Here is a 15264-nt window from a genome sequence, read left to right on the forward strand (position 1 = left end):
TTGGCTCACTGCTGCCTCTGCTTCTCGGGTTCAAGTGATTCTCATGCCTCAGCCTCCTGAGTAGCTGGGACTACAGGTGTGTGCCACTACACCCAGGTAATTTTTGTATTTTTTGTAGAGATGGGGTTTCACCATGTAGGTCTTGAACTCCTGACCTCAAGTGATCTGCCTGCCTCGGCCTTCCAAAGTGCTGGAATTACTGGCATGAGCTATCCATGCCTGGCCAAAATCATGCTTCTTACTAAAGCTTGTTAGGTGTTAGGCCATCGTAATAATTAGGTTTATCCATTTGATCTAAACAGATATGAATATATTTACCAAGGTTATTGGTTTCTTGACAATAGTGAAGATAAACTGTGTTATGGAAAATAAATACAGAGCCATGTATTAAAAGAATAAAGTCCTACATAAATTCTAACAAGAATGGTAAGCAACAGACTCCAGTTCAACCCGAGACACATAAATTAGTAATCTAAATATTTAAGAAACTGAGAAAAATAAGAAATTTTCCTCTTCCTCTGTTCTGTGTTATAAATAGAAATGCAGTGAAAGTGATAAAAAAAATTTGGAACATAAGATTCCAAAACATAGCATCAAAACTGAGTTTATTTTCTTCCTATCCCATTTCATTGGATAATTCTGTATCATATTTGTTTTTTTTTCCCTAACAGCTGTATTTTATGATCATGTTCATTGTCATCATCACCAAGTGGAAAGATAACTAAGTGTTCTTAAGTTCTAGGTGAAGGGAGGCCACTGTCAAAGTAAACAGAGTTGGTCCTAGTTGTCTAAAACCTCACATGGTCATGAGTGACTCAAACATTTTCTTCATGCACTCTAATACATAATAATAATCCTTCCAGGGCTGTTTGATATGATAGAAGTCATAGCACAGCCAGTTCAATAAATTTCCATGGTTTGGATCACCACTCCTCAAATCTAGAAAAATGGATAAAATAATTTGACTATTTTGATAGCTGTGATGACCTCATAGAGTGGTGCCATAAATCTGTTTGTGAACACACAATGTGAGGTAGAAACATTAGGGTTTGTTGTTGTTGTTGTTGGAGGTGTTGTAGAGCAGAAAATAATGGCTTCAAAGTTAGAAGACCCAGTTCTTTGTCCTATTTTTGTCACTAGCTAACTGTGTGACTTTGGCCAAGTCACTTAAACATTGTGGCCTTCTGTCCCCTTATTAATAACATAAGGTATGTAAAGTAATGTCATCTCTAGCTTTACCAGCTCATGATTTTCATCCATGCACAAAAGAATAGGGAGACAATGTGCTTTGAGACCTGAATAATCTAAAAAAAGCAAATCAAGGGCTAATTACCTCACTGAAGACTGCATGGATATGACATGTGCTTTTGCCTTTCTGTTACCCTGAGGGCTTTGTACTTTCTTCTAGAGCAGTTTCAGGGACAATTTTAGTCTTCACTCTTTAGGAGACAGAAGCATCTCTGCCTGGACTCTCCCTTGGTGGCTGAGACTTGGCAAACTCCTTTCCTTTCTGTTTCTCTTTGTGAAGTTCATGTTTATTTTAAATTTCATTACTTCTTTTATTCCAACATAGTTTAAATATCAATATGCAACGCATGCAAAAGAAATCAAAGGCACATGGACCATGTACATGTAAATATTAGGAAAAGTTATTCTCAGGGAGAGAGAAATCTTTCAGGAAAACTTTGCTGAATGTCATTACCAGGCCTCAAATAAAAACAAAGCAAATCAAAACAGATCTGGTTTCCCTGGATTAGCCTCAAAGGCAATATTGTTTATGAAAACCAAAAAAGATCCCTACTTAGTTTATCTGATCTGTCCATATTTGAATAAGCTACCATCTATTGGGAGTTGTGTGTTTTTCAAGTCACAGACCCAGTCCTTGTGTCTGAGATGAGATGTCCTAGCAGATAGTGAGACAATATTCCAAGACATCACAGAAGACAGGGATACCTGCCATGGCCATGGCAGGAACACCACTTGCTGTTTGCCTTGTCATCCTGCAGGGTTTTCGTAAGTATGGTAAGAATCAGTGAATGGCAGCAGGAGTGGCACCTCTAGGGAATGAGGGGATACTTGGCCTTCTGGTGGGGACAGGAGAACTGTCCATAGTGCACACTGGTATTCAGTATCAGGAGTCTGTCATGAATCTGGCCTCCCAACTCAAAGGTCAAGAAGAGGTCACAAGATGGTACGTCATTAGATAGGCAGAATGGAGATGAATCCTTAGCATTCTCTGGGAAGCCCCTTAAGGTGAGGAATCTTAAACTAGACACAGTCAGCTTTCTGTATGGCAGATTCAACCAATAATGGATTAAACACATTTGGGGGAAAAAACAATAAAAGATAACAATATAACAAAAATAATACAGATAAAAAGCACAGCATAACCACTATTTACATAGTGTTTACATTAGGTACTGGAAGTAATTAGATACTATAAGTAAACAAGAGATGATTTAAAGTATATGGGAGGATGTGTTACATGCAAATAATATGCCATTTCATATAAGGGACTGTGGATTTTGGTATCCATGGGTAGGAGGTGGGTGCTGGACCAATTCCTCATGGATGCTGAGGGATAACTTTATTAGGAAGGACTTAACATGACAGCCTTGCTTCTAAAGCCAGAAAGGGCCAGCGCTCAGTGTTGAATGGTCAGGAGTTGCTCATTTTATGGCTATGACTGAGGCAAAGACTGGCAACCTGCCCCATGGGTTAGGTCTCTGCACCTCAATGCCATTGAGGTGGCTTCGTCTGGTGGAAAACACTTTGACTTGAAATCATCAATCTGGCTGCATGCCCTTGAAAAGAAAATCAATTTATATTTCTCTCTCCCAAATTCATTCTATCAACTGTTCCTTTAACTTCTAAAAACTATAATTCTAGGATCAGGCAATCAGCATTCTCAAATACTTCAGTGAAATGACAGCCAGGTGTCTTCTGCCTCCCAGTTCGCATGACTGTGGTTTTCTCTCTGCAACCCTCTGGTACATGGGTTCTCAGGGCTGAGTTGAGAGGTGTCCAGGCTACATGGTGTAGAAGTCCACACACTGGTGGCATCGATGGGCTATTTTCTTAAAGTACTCATCCAGGGGCATGATCAGGGCTGGTGAGGAGAGAGAGGTCTGTCATGGTATTTAAAAGTCATCATGACATGTGTTAAATGGACAGTAAAATATTTTTTCTAATCCTTATAGGGCCTTTCTTTCTTTGACAAGTGGGTTGTGGTTTGCAACTTCTCTTTCCATGCCATCAGGGCTTCTACCAGTGCCCTGCTCTTTTAACAGGTGAAGAGTCTGATATAAAAGGTTTCCTTCACCTGAAAACCATTCCCTCAGCTTCCTCTCCCAACCTGGCCTGCCTTGCTCGACTACTGTTCCCATTTTTATGATAAATCTGGCTCCTAACTCCACGTGGTCCTATGTATTTAATACCCTGGGTTATCCTCTTGCCTTATAACCCTGGCCTGCTTAAGACTCTGATTCTACTTTGCACCAAAACCATTGTTAGATATAAATCCTACTCACTTTTATGTGGTCCCAGCTCCTAAAACCCCAACCTTGACCCCCATCTAGCTGCCTGGGGGTGTGACATTTATGTCTGATTATGTTAAAGAGTATTGTGGGCTTGGTTAGAGATAAGATTCCACTGGGCTGGAATATGACATTAGGAAATTGGCTCCCTAAATGTGCTGTGTGTGCTCTGAGTAAAGCCGCATCCTAATCCACATGCTAAGTGTCATAGGGCTTGAATGGGAATGAGGAGTCCATTCACCTCCCTGAGCTCTGTGCAGAGAGAGCTTGAAACAATTAGTCACTGGACTCAGGCACATATAGGCCATCTGACAGACCAAGATCTCCAAAGGAAAATGGTCTCAAGAAAAGATGATAGGGCTACCAGGAAAAACAAGCACCGTGAGTGAAGAGGGTGGCTGCGGAACAGTTAACCTCGAATAGGGAAGCAATGGCTCCACATGGCGTGTGAGGCTGTCCTTGGTCTCTGCAAATCAGCCTCCTTGTTTCAACTCCCTCAGAGTGTCACTGTGCACTGGGAAGGCAAGGTGCAAGGCAAGGAGAGAAAAATTTCAGATAGTGGTAAGAATTGGGAAGGAAAGGAACTAACACAAAATGATATGATTGTGGTAGGGAGGCTGGGGTAGAGGTGAGGCCGTATTAATTAGAGTATCTCAGAGGGTTGGAATTTTCAGATTCCCTCACTCCTACCCCTGGCCTCTAGGGAGGGAAGAGGGGCCGAAGGCTGACTTGATCAACAATGGCCAATAATTTAATCAATCATGCCTACATGATGAAACCTCAATAAAACCCCAAAGGATAGGGTTCAGAGAGCTTTTCCCTGACTCTTGAGTAAAGATGGAAGATTCCATTTTGTTTCAAAGTGTGTCAATAGAGCTAAAAAGGCCATATGTAGACTAAACTATATGTGAGGTATGTAAGAACTGAGCTATTTACTATTTGTGCAGGTGTGGGGGGAAGGTGGGGAATATATTTTCCAAGAATTGCTTTATCCACTAAACGTGACCCATTTAGCAACCCTCTAATAATATGTCACGCATATTTTCTCATTCAATCCTCACATCAAGCCTACGGGGCTGGCTTTACATGTGGGGAAGCCTGGGCATAGAAAGGTGAAGTAACTTGTGCAAAGTCACACCACTAGGAATTATCAGAGCAAAGATTTGAATTGAGACCCATGTGACTCCAAAGTTGTTATCTTTAGCTATTACCCTATACCAGATTTAACTTGGTTAAATCTTTAGGAAACATGGCACACCAGCCAAATCTTCCTCTCCATTTTTAGTTGTAGCCCTCATTCTCCATGTTACCATCTAAAAGACCTTGCTGGGAGGCTTATAATGTGAAGAACATTTAGCAAATATTACTTCATGGGAAACTGAATTGAAATGATCTTCTCCAGGTACATGTGACATGAAAGTGGCCATGATTATGTAAGATGCTGGTGACTTTCTTTTAATTGTGATCTGCACAAAGCCAAGCAGAGACTGAGGTGCTCATCTGGCTAATTCAAGGTCAGTCTCTCTTTCATACACCTGAATGGTTGGATGCTTTGACAATGTAAAATAAATGCCTTTGATGTTCCATTTCAGGCTGTGAGCCTTCATCTAACCTGAAAGTCACTCTTTCTGAAGGACAATAATGCTTTAATAAAAATAAATGGTTTAAGTTAACCTGATGCTTATTATAGCTATGGCCTGTACAGCTATAACTTTCTGTTGAATGGAGTGGAATACTGACCATTAAAGGAGAAATATTTTTCTAAGAGAAATTATATGTTATTCCATCCATCAAAGGGCTATAGTGTCCATTTGATCAGGAAGGAGTGTTAACTTTTAACATGATCACAATTCACTGAGTGACCCTATGGTAGCATCCTACAATTCAAGGAAAGTTAACAAAATGGGAGGAGAATAAAAATTTGAACCCCATGAACCACTTTCATACCATTACCTTTCAATTTGTTTTTCAGATACCTCATAGTATGCATGTGTCTAGATAAACATGCAAGCTAAATCTACCTGCACAAAGTAACATAATGATTGAAGTCATTACTCAACTAATTCAAGCTTAATATTTTATCCGTATCTCTACTGCCTAATAATTGCTTGAATTATCACAGGCCCAAAAATACAGGGATGCCATTTCTAATATCATCGTCTGATTAACATCTTTCTCTCTCTACTCTCTCTCTCTCTCTACAGGCACGCACGTGCACACACACACACACACACGTATATATGAATACATATGAAGAAACATATAGTTTACATTTTTATTGTGTTTAGATAATGATTGTACTGTTTTCTAAGAGGAGTTTGCAAACTTTTCTCCATTTTCTTCAATCTAGAGCTGCGGTCACTACCTATGTGTGGCTATTTAAATTTAAGTTAATTTTAATAAAATAAACTTTAAAATTCTGTTCCTCAGTTACTAGCCACATTTCATGTGGCCACCATATGGCAGTGCATATGTGCATATATAAGACATATATATATATATACACACACATATAATAAAAATGTGTATCTATATATTTCTTCATATGTATTCATATATAAGTATATGATATATATGTTATATGTATATCTCACACACACACACACATATATATATATAAGTTTCTCACATGTAGCCCCATATGAACCAACTGAAGCATATTAGTTCTACATCTCATTTTCATTGCCTTGTGTTTGGGATTCTATCCATTTAAATTCCAGAATATTTAATGAAAGTGGCAAAATTGAATTTGTAAGCAGTCATCAAAGAATCTATATGATAATAATAAAGGATACTATTCATTGAGTGCTGACTGAATGATTAGTGCCAGGCTCAGCGGCTTTAAAAGTAATACACATTAATCCATTTAATCCTCACTGTGACGGTAAGAGAAAGGTATATTCCATTTAGTTTAGAAAAACAATGAATGAAGAAATTAAGTAAGTTTCCCATTTTGGGTAAGCAGTGGAACTTCATTACTATGTGGCCATAAAAATCATGTTTTTGAAAATTATTTAATGATAGAGGGACATACTATTCAATAAAAAGCAGAACATAAAACATACATGGATATGTTTGTGTCTCCTGCATATATAGATACACATATAATGAAAATTTACTCAATATATATAGAGAGAATTAAAAATACCTGAAAGGTAATATACTCACATGTTGACAATTTAGTGGGGTAGTGGGTAACTTGTCTTTTTCAGAGTTTATCTATGATTGTGAAATTTACTAAAATAGCATGTATCATTTTAAGAATCAGATATAAGCAATAAAAATGTTTTTAAACATTGTCCCAGAAGCTACAGAAAATTTAAGCAGAGAATTTGCGATAAAATTAATAGAAAAGGAAGAGATGTCTCCTAAAACATTCACGAACTTAGACCTCATTAACCTACAGAAAATTTCTACCAATACTTTAAGAATCAGCTAATTCCAGTGCTATTTAAAATGCTCGAGTGCAGTGTTACCCAATAAGACTTTCTGTAGTGATAAAAATGCCCTATACATGCACTGCCATATGGTGGCCACATGAAATATGGCTAGTAACTGAGGAACAGAATTTTGAAGTTTATTTTATTACAATTAATTTAAATTTAAATAGCCACACATGGCTAGTGACTACCATGTTGGACGCCACAGCTCTAGATCACAGAAAATGGAGAAAAGTTTTCAAATTCTTCTTAGAAGACAGTATAATCATTATCTAAACATAATAAAAATGTAAACTATGAACAGATTTCATATATGAATATATAGGCAAAAAAATAAACACTGGCAAATATAATCTCACACACATTAGAGGAATAGTATATAGCAGAAATTCAGGATGGTTCATAATGGAAATCCATTAGTATCATCCATTTATTTTAATAGATCTAAAGAGAAAACTTAGACTACGGCCATTGGAAAGGCATTTGTTAAAATCAAACATCCATTCTTGATTAAAAAATTCTTAATAAGACAGAACTAAGTTGACACTTCTGACATTATATATTTTATAACATGATAAAATATATATCTCAATCTAGAAGACTACACGGGAAAATAATAAAATGAAGAAATGATAAAAATAATCCCATTAAATTGAGGATGTTCCCATTAAATACACAATGAAGAGAAATATGTTCACTGTAACCATGATTACTTTAGTTTATTCTGGAGATTCCAACCAATGAAATTAGATAACAGAAAAAACAGGATGTCTAACATTTGAAAGCAGTAAGTTATCCCTGATTGTGAGCATTGTTAATGTAGTTCTGCAACACTAATATAAATAATCACAAATAGTACAAAGTAGTGGTTAAGGGCATGGACTCTGGAGTTCTGCTGCTGGTTCAATTGCTGGCTCTATTACTAACCAGCTGTGTGACCTTGGGCAAATTACTTAAACTCTCTGTGCTTACTTCCAACTCTGTAAAACGGGGACAATAAAATTATTTATTATGGGGCTACTATCTATTAAGGTGAAAGTAGGTAAATAGAGCGAGAGAGCTCTTAGAACATGCCTGCAGCATATAATAAATACTATACATCATTATAGTTAGGGTTATAACAATGAGGCTGTTAATAATATACAAAATATACAACAATCCAAAGTTTCCAATATGAAAAAATGAATTTAAATTATAATAGCAACATAATGATTAAATACCTAGAACTAAACTGAAGAAAAGTGTACAAGATTAATAAATACTGAAAAATGCTACTGGGAATAAAAAGAAGAGTTGAATAAGGGGAAAACTTGTTATATTTGAATGGGAAGATTAAACATCATAAAGTTACAAATTTCCCCTAAATTATCCTATAAGTTTAAAAACTCATATAATGATTCTAAATTCATACAAAAATAAACATGAAAAGAGTAAAAATAGAGCAATAATAAAGAAGACAGCATGAACAGCCATGAGACATTATAATTCTAGAGTACTAAAAACAAGATGGTGCTGGAGTATGAATAGAGACCTAGATTCATGGTACGGTTTAGAGAGCACAGAAATAGAAGCAAGTATATATGGGTATTTAATATATGTTAAATGGGGATACTGCATATGAGGGGGGGAAAGATTATTCAATAAATGCCAGTTACAAAAATAGTAGGCCATCTGAAAAAAAATAATGTTGGCTCTCTACTTCATTCTTTACACTGAAATAAGTTATATACAGATTAAAGATTTAATGAGAAAAAAGAAATTTGAAAAGTAGAGGGTGAAAACATGAATGCTTTTCAGTAATCTTGGTCTATAGAAAATCTTATTATGGAATGGAAATGCTAAAACCACTATGAGATCACACCTCACACCTGTTAGCACGTCTATCATCCAGAAAACAAGAGCTAACAAGTGTTGGTGAGGGTATGGAGAAAAAGGAATCCCAGTACACTGTTGGTGGGAATGTAGATGGGCACAGCCATTAGGGAAAACGGTACAGAGGTTCCTAAAGAAATAAAAAACAGAACTACCATTGAAGATTCACCAATCCCTCTTCTAGGTATATATCCAAGGGAGATAAAATCACCACCTTGGAAAGATATCTGCACCCTCATGTTAATTGTGACATTATTCACGATAGCGAAGATAGGGAAGCAACCTAAGTGTCCATGTGTCCACTGAAGGACGAACGGATAAAGAAAATGTATATACATACACACATACAATGGATTATTATTGTTTATTCTCAACAAGGGAGACACTGACATTTGCCACAACATAGATGGGCCTGGAGGACATCATGTTAAGTGAAATAAGCCAGACATAGAAAGAAAAATACCGATCTCACCTATATATGGAATATAATTTTTAAGAAAGGTCAAATGTCCAGAGACAGGGAATAAGCCAGTGGTTACTGGAGTGGGGGAGTGGAGAGAAAATGGGGAGATTTAGGTCAAAGGATACAAAGTAGCAGAATGTATGATAAGCAAGTCTAGAGATCTAATGTACAATGACTACAGCTAAAAAATTGTATTGTATTAGAAATTTCTGTTAAATAAGTATATTTTACCTGCTCTTGTCATCAAAAAACTATGTGAGACAATAGATATGTTAATTTTCTTTACTATATTAACCATTTTACTGTCTGTATGACTCCCCAAACATCGTACTGTAAACTTCAACTATACACAATAAAATTAATTTTTTTAAAAAAGATTAATACACTAGGTATAGTGGCTTACGCCTGTAATCCCAGCACTTTGGGAGGCCAAGGTGGGAAGATTACTTGAGGTCAGGAGTTTGAGACTAGCCTGGCCAACATAGTGAAAACCCACCTCTACTGAAAAAACAAAAATTAGCCAGGTGTGGTGGTGTATGCCTGTAATCCTAGCTACTTGGGAGGCCAAGGCACGAGAATCTCTTGAACCCAGGGGGCGAAGGTTGCAATGAGCCCATATTGTGCCACTGGACTCCAGCCTGGGTGACAGTGAGTGAGACTCCATCTCAAGAAAAAAAGATAATAAATGTAGCTCTGTAAAAACCAAAAATTTCTGCATGGCAAGACCATGGATAAAATAAAAGACAATGACAAGCTGAGGGGTGGTGAGGTGAATCCTATCTTATAAAAAAGGGTTAATTTCCTTGACTAATAAAGAGTTTATGCACATTAATAAGAAAATGACAACTCAATTGAAAAGAAGTCAAATAATAAAAGTAGTTACTTCACCAAAAATATTCACTTTTTCTATTGTACTTGAAAAGATGTTCAACGTTACTTGTAATAAGAAAAATGTGTTACCATTTTTAACTTACCAAATCACTAACAACACAAAAAAGCTATAACATTCTTTTGGTAAGGATATGGGGAAACAGTAATTTTCATATAGAGTTTGTTAAAGTGTAAATTGGTTCAACATTTTTTGGCAGACAATGTGGCAGTATCTATCATAGTCTAAAATGTATATGCCATTGCCCTGGCAACTAAACTTCCAGGATTTTACCTTGTAGATATACTTACAAATGTACTAAGTGTCATGTGTACATGTTCTCTTAAGAAGAGAAAACATGTCCATTAATAGGTGCTGGTTAAATAGATGTGACACATACAGACAATGGAATGCCATGCAGTCATTAGAAGTGAGAAGGAAGCTTGGCTTATGTATTGATGTAAATTAATCTGCAAGAAGAAGTGAGAGAGAAGGGTACAGAGTTAAGTGTGCTATCATTTGTTGTTGTTGTTTTTTAAATATATGGGCATATGTGTTTATAAGTGCATAGAATATCCCTGGAAGATATTCCAGGAAGAGGAACTGGGTAGCTGAGAGACACACATGGGAAGGCAATTACTTTTCATTATATGCCATGTGATACTTTTTGCATTTTGTACCATGAGTATACATGATACGTTTAATTGCTATTTAAAATAGCTTTTGGTTTTTATCTCCTTTTTTTTCTTCTGTTCACAAGGAGGAAATCTTGGCTCTTTCCAAATTATCTTCACACTATTAGCACTTCCTTTTGTTCCCCTCATTATGTGGATAAACAAATGTCAAAAACATAAACAATGGGAATGTAGGACAAATCACCTCCATTTTACACAAAAATATAGTAAAACATCAAAATAGATATATTTGGATAATATCTGAAAAATGATACAGCAAATGTTAACAGTGTTTATCTTGAGTGGGGATATTTTGGTTTTCGCTTGGTATTTTCTGTCATGTTCAAAGATGTTTAATAACATTTTTGTAACAATTTTTAAAAGTTTTTTAACTTTTTGCTACTCACCTGGTTCCTATCCCTGGCATTTGCATATCGAAACCTCTGGATGTAATAAAAGACGAGCCATGCGAGGGAAATGATCATCAGGACAATGAAGGAGATGGAGACAAACACAACCGAAGTGCGGCTCACATATTTCTGCAAGTTCCGGGTTCCGATGGTGATGTACATCGTCACGGTGATGTTTCTTTCCAGCAGGCTTACTATCTCCTTCCCTTTTGGCTCAGGAATCATTATGGCCACGATGTCTTCTACACCTGTGGTGAGAGGGGCAGGAATGGGCAATAAAGGTTAGGGGATAAGATGCGGGGGATCCCAGTGAGATGTGTGGACACAGTAACATGAAACCAAATAAGGACAGTACTTTTGAGAATTCTGTGCTGGGCTAAGAAGACCTAATAGTTAGAAACCAAGTCAAATTTTCTCTTTCTTCAGCTACCTAGCTTTCTTCAGCTGCTGTTTTATATGTGAAAAAAGAACCTAAAATGCATTCATGATTTTAGTACCAGTGAAGTCATAATCTTGCGATGCCCTTTTCAACTCTCCAAGGCATTGACCCCAGGTCTGGTAAAGGTGGATCCTTCCCAACCAGCCCAGTTTACAGTTCTATGTTGCATTCCACAGATCCCCTGAGGAAGGGAATGGGACTTTGCATTCCATGACAAAAGGGTAAAATGTCCTGTCTTACGCCACCTGAGAGCTCTCTCTCCCCCACACAAACATTATGAATATTCAACTATAGATCTCTCTATATTATTTCCAAGCCAATTTTCTCCTATAGTGAGTACTCAAGCAACCAAAAAAGAACCTTTCTTAAGAAGCTCTAATATGATTTGCCAACATGAAATTATGGTCCCAGAACTATTTTCTGCTTATTTTACCTAATTCAATGGAAACAGCATGTTTCCACTGAACCATGTACCAATCAAAGAGAAGTATGGTGCAATGTTTCCATTGAACCACAAGGCACATGCCAAGCAAGGAGAAGATGGAAGCAGTACAGATAATTCCAGGATTGTTTCACTTCCACTCTTAGAGACTCCCACCACGGCTGCCCCAGTTATTAGACAGCTTGGAGCAAAAGTGCCATTTTTTTCTTGGGCCACTTTTATATATATGGGTCATTGTCCTTACACATCATGACACTGTGTGAAGTGAAGCCTCTTGGTGAGGAGTTCTGGGGCCCCTACAAGGAGTTCTTCAGTAATATCATACCAGATTCAAATATTAGTATTAATATTAATATTAATATTTATATTAATTTCATTAGGGTATGTTCTCAGGAATCACCCCAATTCAAATCTAGGGAGAAGGATGCAAGATGATTAGGGCACAGAGGCCTCACATCCACATGGAAATATCCCATTACCTAGAGTGACTACAGATTAAAGGGAGGAAATTTGCAACAGGGATGTTGTAGATTCAGGTCAAAATTAAACTCCACTACAGCTGCTTAACACTGGCTGTATTCACATGTTGAGGTCAGTTAGATGGAAGTACCAGGTTACATTTGCTCAGGCTTTTGCATGTTTCTTAGAATGTTACTTAACGGCTTTCCTTTGACCTTGATCTCTGTGCAGGTTTTCAATCTTAAATTCCTTGATGGTGTTTCACTTAGGCTGAACAACTACTTTAAAACTACATATTAAAGCGTCTGTGTATGCTACATCAATTATATATTTAAAAAATTTCTGAAATTTTGCAAATCCAATTGTAAAATCATAAAGCCATAGAGTGGGTTTGGCTGTTATTTCTGGGAATAACTGAAACTGGTGGCTCGATTTTCAACTGTGAAGAATTTACTGGCAATTTTGACGCGCCTTTTCTTTTCATTTTTACTTTGGTTAATGGCTGCATATGGTCTGAGGTTGTGCGGGGGATTAAGGCTGCTGGCTGGTTTTGTCTCTACAGAAACGTGATCTTCTTTGTATATTGGACTAATCTGGCCTAGTGAGGCTCATCCTGTTGCTGCAGCTATTTAGAGTTACTGAGGTAATGGTAGAATAATAATTTTTCATTTCATTTATTCCCTTATTTATATTATTTTGGCATGTTTACTTAAAGCTCTAAAAGTACATTTTTTTTTTTCGGGACGGGATCTTGGGGTTATTTATGAGGCTTTGGATGTTCAGAAATGCACATGTTTTACATTTTTTTTTTTTTTTTTTTTTTTTGAGACAGGGTCTTGGTTCTGTTGCCCAGGCTGGAGTGCAGTGGCATGATCTCGGCTCACTGCAACCTCTGCCTCCCAGATTCAAGCAATTCTTAGAGGCCTCAGCCTCCCAAGTAGCTGGGACTACAGGCATGCGCCATCATGCCTGGCTAATTTTTGTCTTTTTAGTAGAGACAGAGTTTCGCCATATTGGCCAGGCTCGTCTTGAACTCCTGACCTCAAGTGATCCGCCTGCCTTGGCCTCCCCAAGTGCTGGGATATCAAGCCTGAGCCACCACGCCCAGACTTACATTTTTTAGTAGTCAGATTTCACTAATATATTCCTCTATGGCTTCCAGTTTCGATACTCTTTAGAACTATTTAGAAACTATTTTCTACCCAAGATTATAGAAATACTCATCTAAAATAGCTTCTCAAAACCTTACAGCTTTACTTTTTACATTTAAATCTTGAGCAATCTGCGATTTAATAATATTTATTGAATTCTTACAATGTGATAAGCAGAAAGAAGGAAGATTAGGATGCAATTATTTCCCCTAAATTATCAGATATATTTGGGTCAATTTTGCACTTTTTGCTCATGTTGTGAGGTTGACCTATCTTTTGCTGAACCTGTAACAGGCTGTTTTAGTTGTATAGCTTTTAACATATTTACTATCTGGTAGCCTAACTCTTCCTTCACTATCCGCCCCCCACCCATACAATATTCCTATTAATTACTTATACTTAAGAAACTAGAGTCTAACAGAGTTGGCTTCTGGACCTGGACAGCTTGTTTTAAATCCCAGTTCAGCATTTTAAAAATAGGCAACCAAATTTTGGATCTCCACAAGGCTTTAAACTACTCATCATCCATTTTCAGGGACTTCAGAAAACATTTTCTCTTCCTGTAGGGTAAAGTATAATTAACTATCTTAAAGCATTTATTTTAAACTTCAGTGCTTAGTTACACCACTTGTGTTGTCTGTGCCACTGTTGTGCCCTCATGACATATAACATCCACTCAGAAAAACAAACAGTGCAAATGGCAGTGGGGAGGGCCTGTTCATCTGAACTTCAACCTTATTCATTTTCAGTATTCATAATACATTTCTAGAGTTCATCATGGTAAAAACAGATGAGATTTTGGGAGATTACTCTGGTGTGCTTTAGCCTATTGTGCATGGTGAAAAGCAATACTAGGGATATGTATTTATCCTAATAGAAACAGTCACTAAGAATTTAGGTATCTGGGGTGTCCAAAAAAAGACACAAAGCAAAGTGGATTTGGATGAATTATCTTATTCTGATGAATGCACAAAATCCAGGGCAAAATGCTCCTCCAGGATCTATATTGTTCAACTGAGGCATGTGCACTGATATGAGTATCAAATTCCCTGATCTTTGCTTCATTTTGGAATCTGCAGCTACAGTGTCAGGGAGAAGCCAGCAGGTTCTCCCAAGTATACTAGGATATGCTTTGCTTCTGTGGGTGTGTGTGAGACAGAGAAGGAGAAAAATGGGTGGGGCTAGGGGGAGTGGTGCAAGCCCAGCACAGTGATCTGAGAGTTCAATGCTGCCTTAAGTAGCTACTATGCATCTGTGACATTCCAAGGCTCAGGGAAAAGAAGTTAACAAATAGCATATTTGGTATGGGAAAACCCACAAGGAGGTCCTGCTATTTGGGCAATTCTATTTACTGTGACACAGAGTGCCTCTTTTTGCAAAATTATATCAGCCTACTATCTATTTTCCTCCCAAAGGCACTTTATACTTGTGAGTGGTGAGAAGTTGCTATTATGTAATTATTGTGTGCTCTGGAAAAGCTCTATAGTCAGGGAGAAAATGTGTAACCAGG

General features: G+C 37.3%; 1 protein-coding gene across 8 annotated transcripts in view; it reads right to left on the reverse strand.

Annotated features, from left to right (window-relative positions):
* Nucleotides 1-15264, reverse strand: part of RNF150 (ring finger protein 150) — a 270744-nt gene that overhangs the window by 92848 nt on the left and 162632 nt on the right. For all 8 annotated transcript variants that reach the window (XM_063723667.1, XM_002815164.6, XM_024246274.3 and 5 more), the window contains exon 2: nucleotides 11261-11511. In XM_063723667.1, the coding sequence (XP_063579737.1) occupies nucleotides 11261-11511 (251 nt within the window). The remainder of the gene's footprint in view (nucleotides 1-11260; nucleotides 11512-15264) is intronic.

The sequence above is a fragment of the Pongo abelii genome, chromosome 3, assembly GCF_028885655.2.
Source record: "Pongo abelii isolate AG06213 chromosome 3, NHGRI_mPonAbe1-v2.0_pri, whole genome shotgun sequence".
Classification (NCBI taxonomy): Eukaryota; Metazoa; Chordata; class Mammalia; order Primates; family Hominidae; genus Pongo; species Pongo abelii.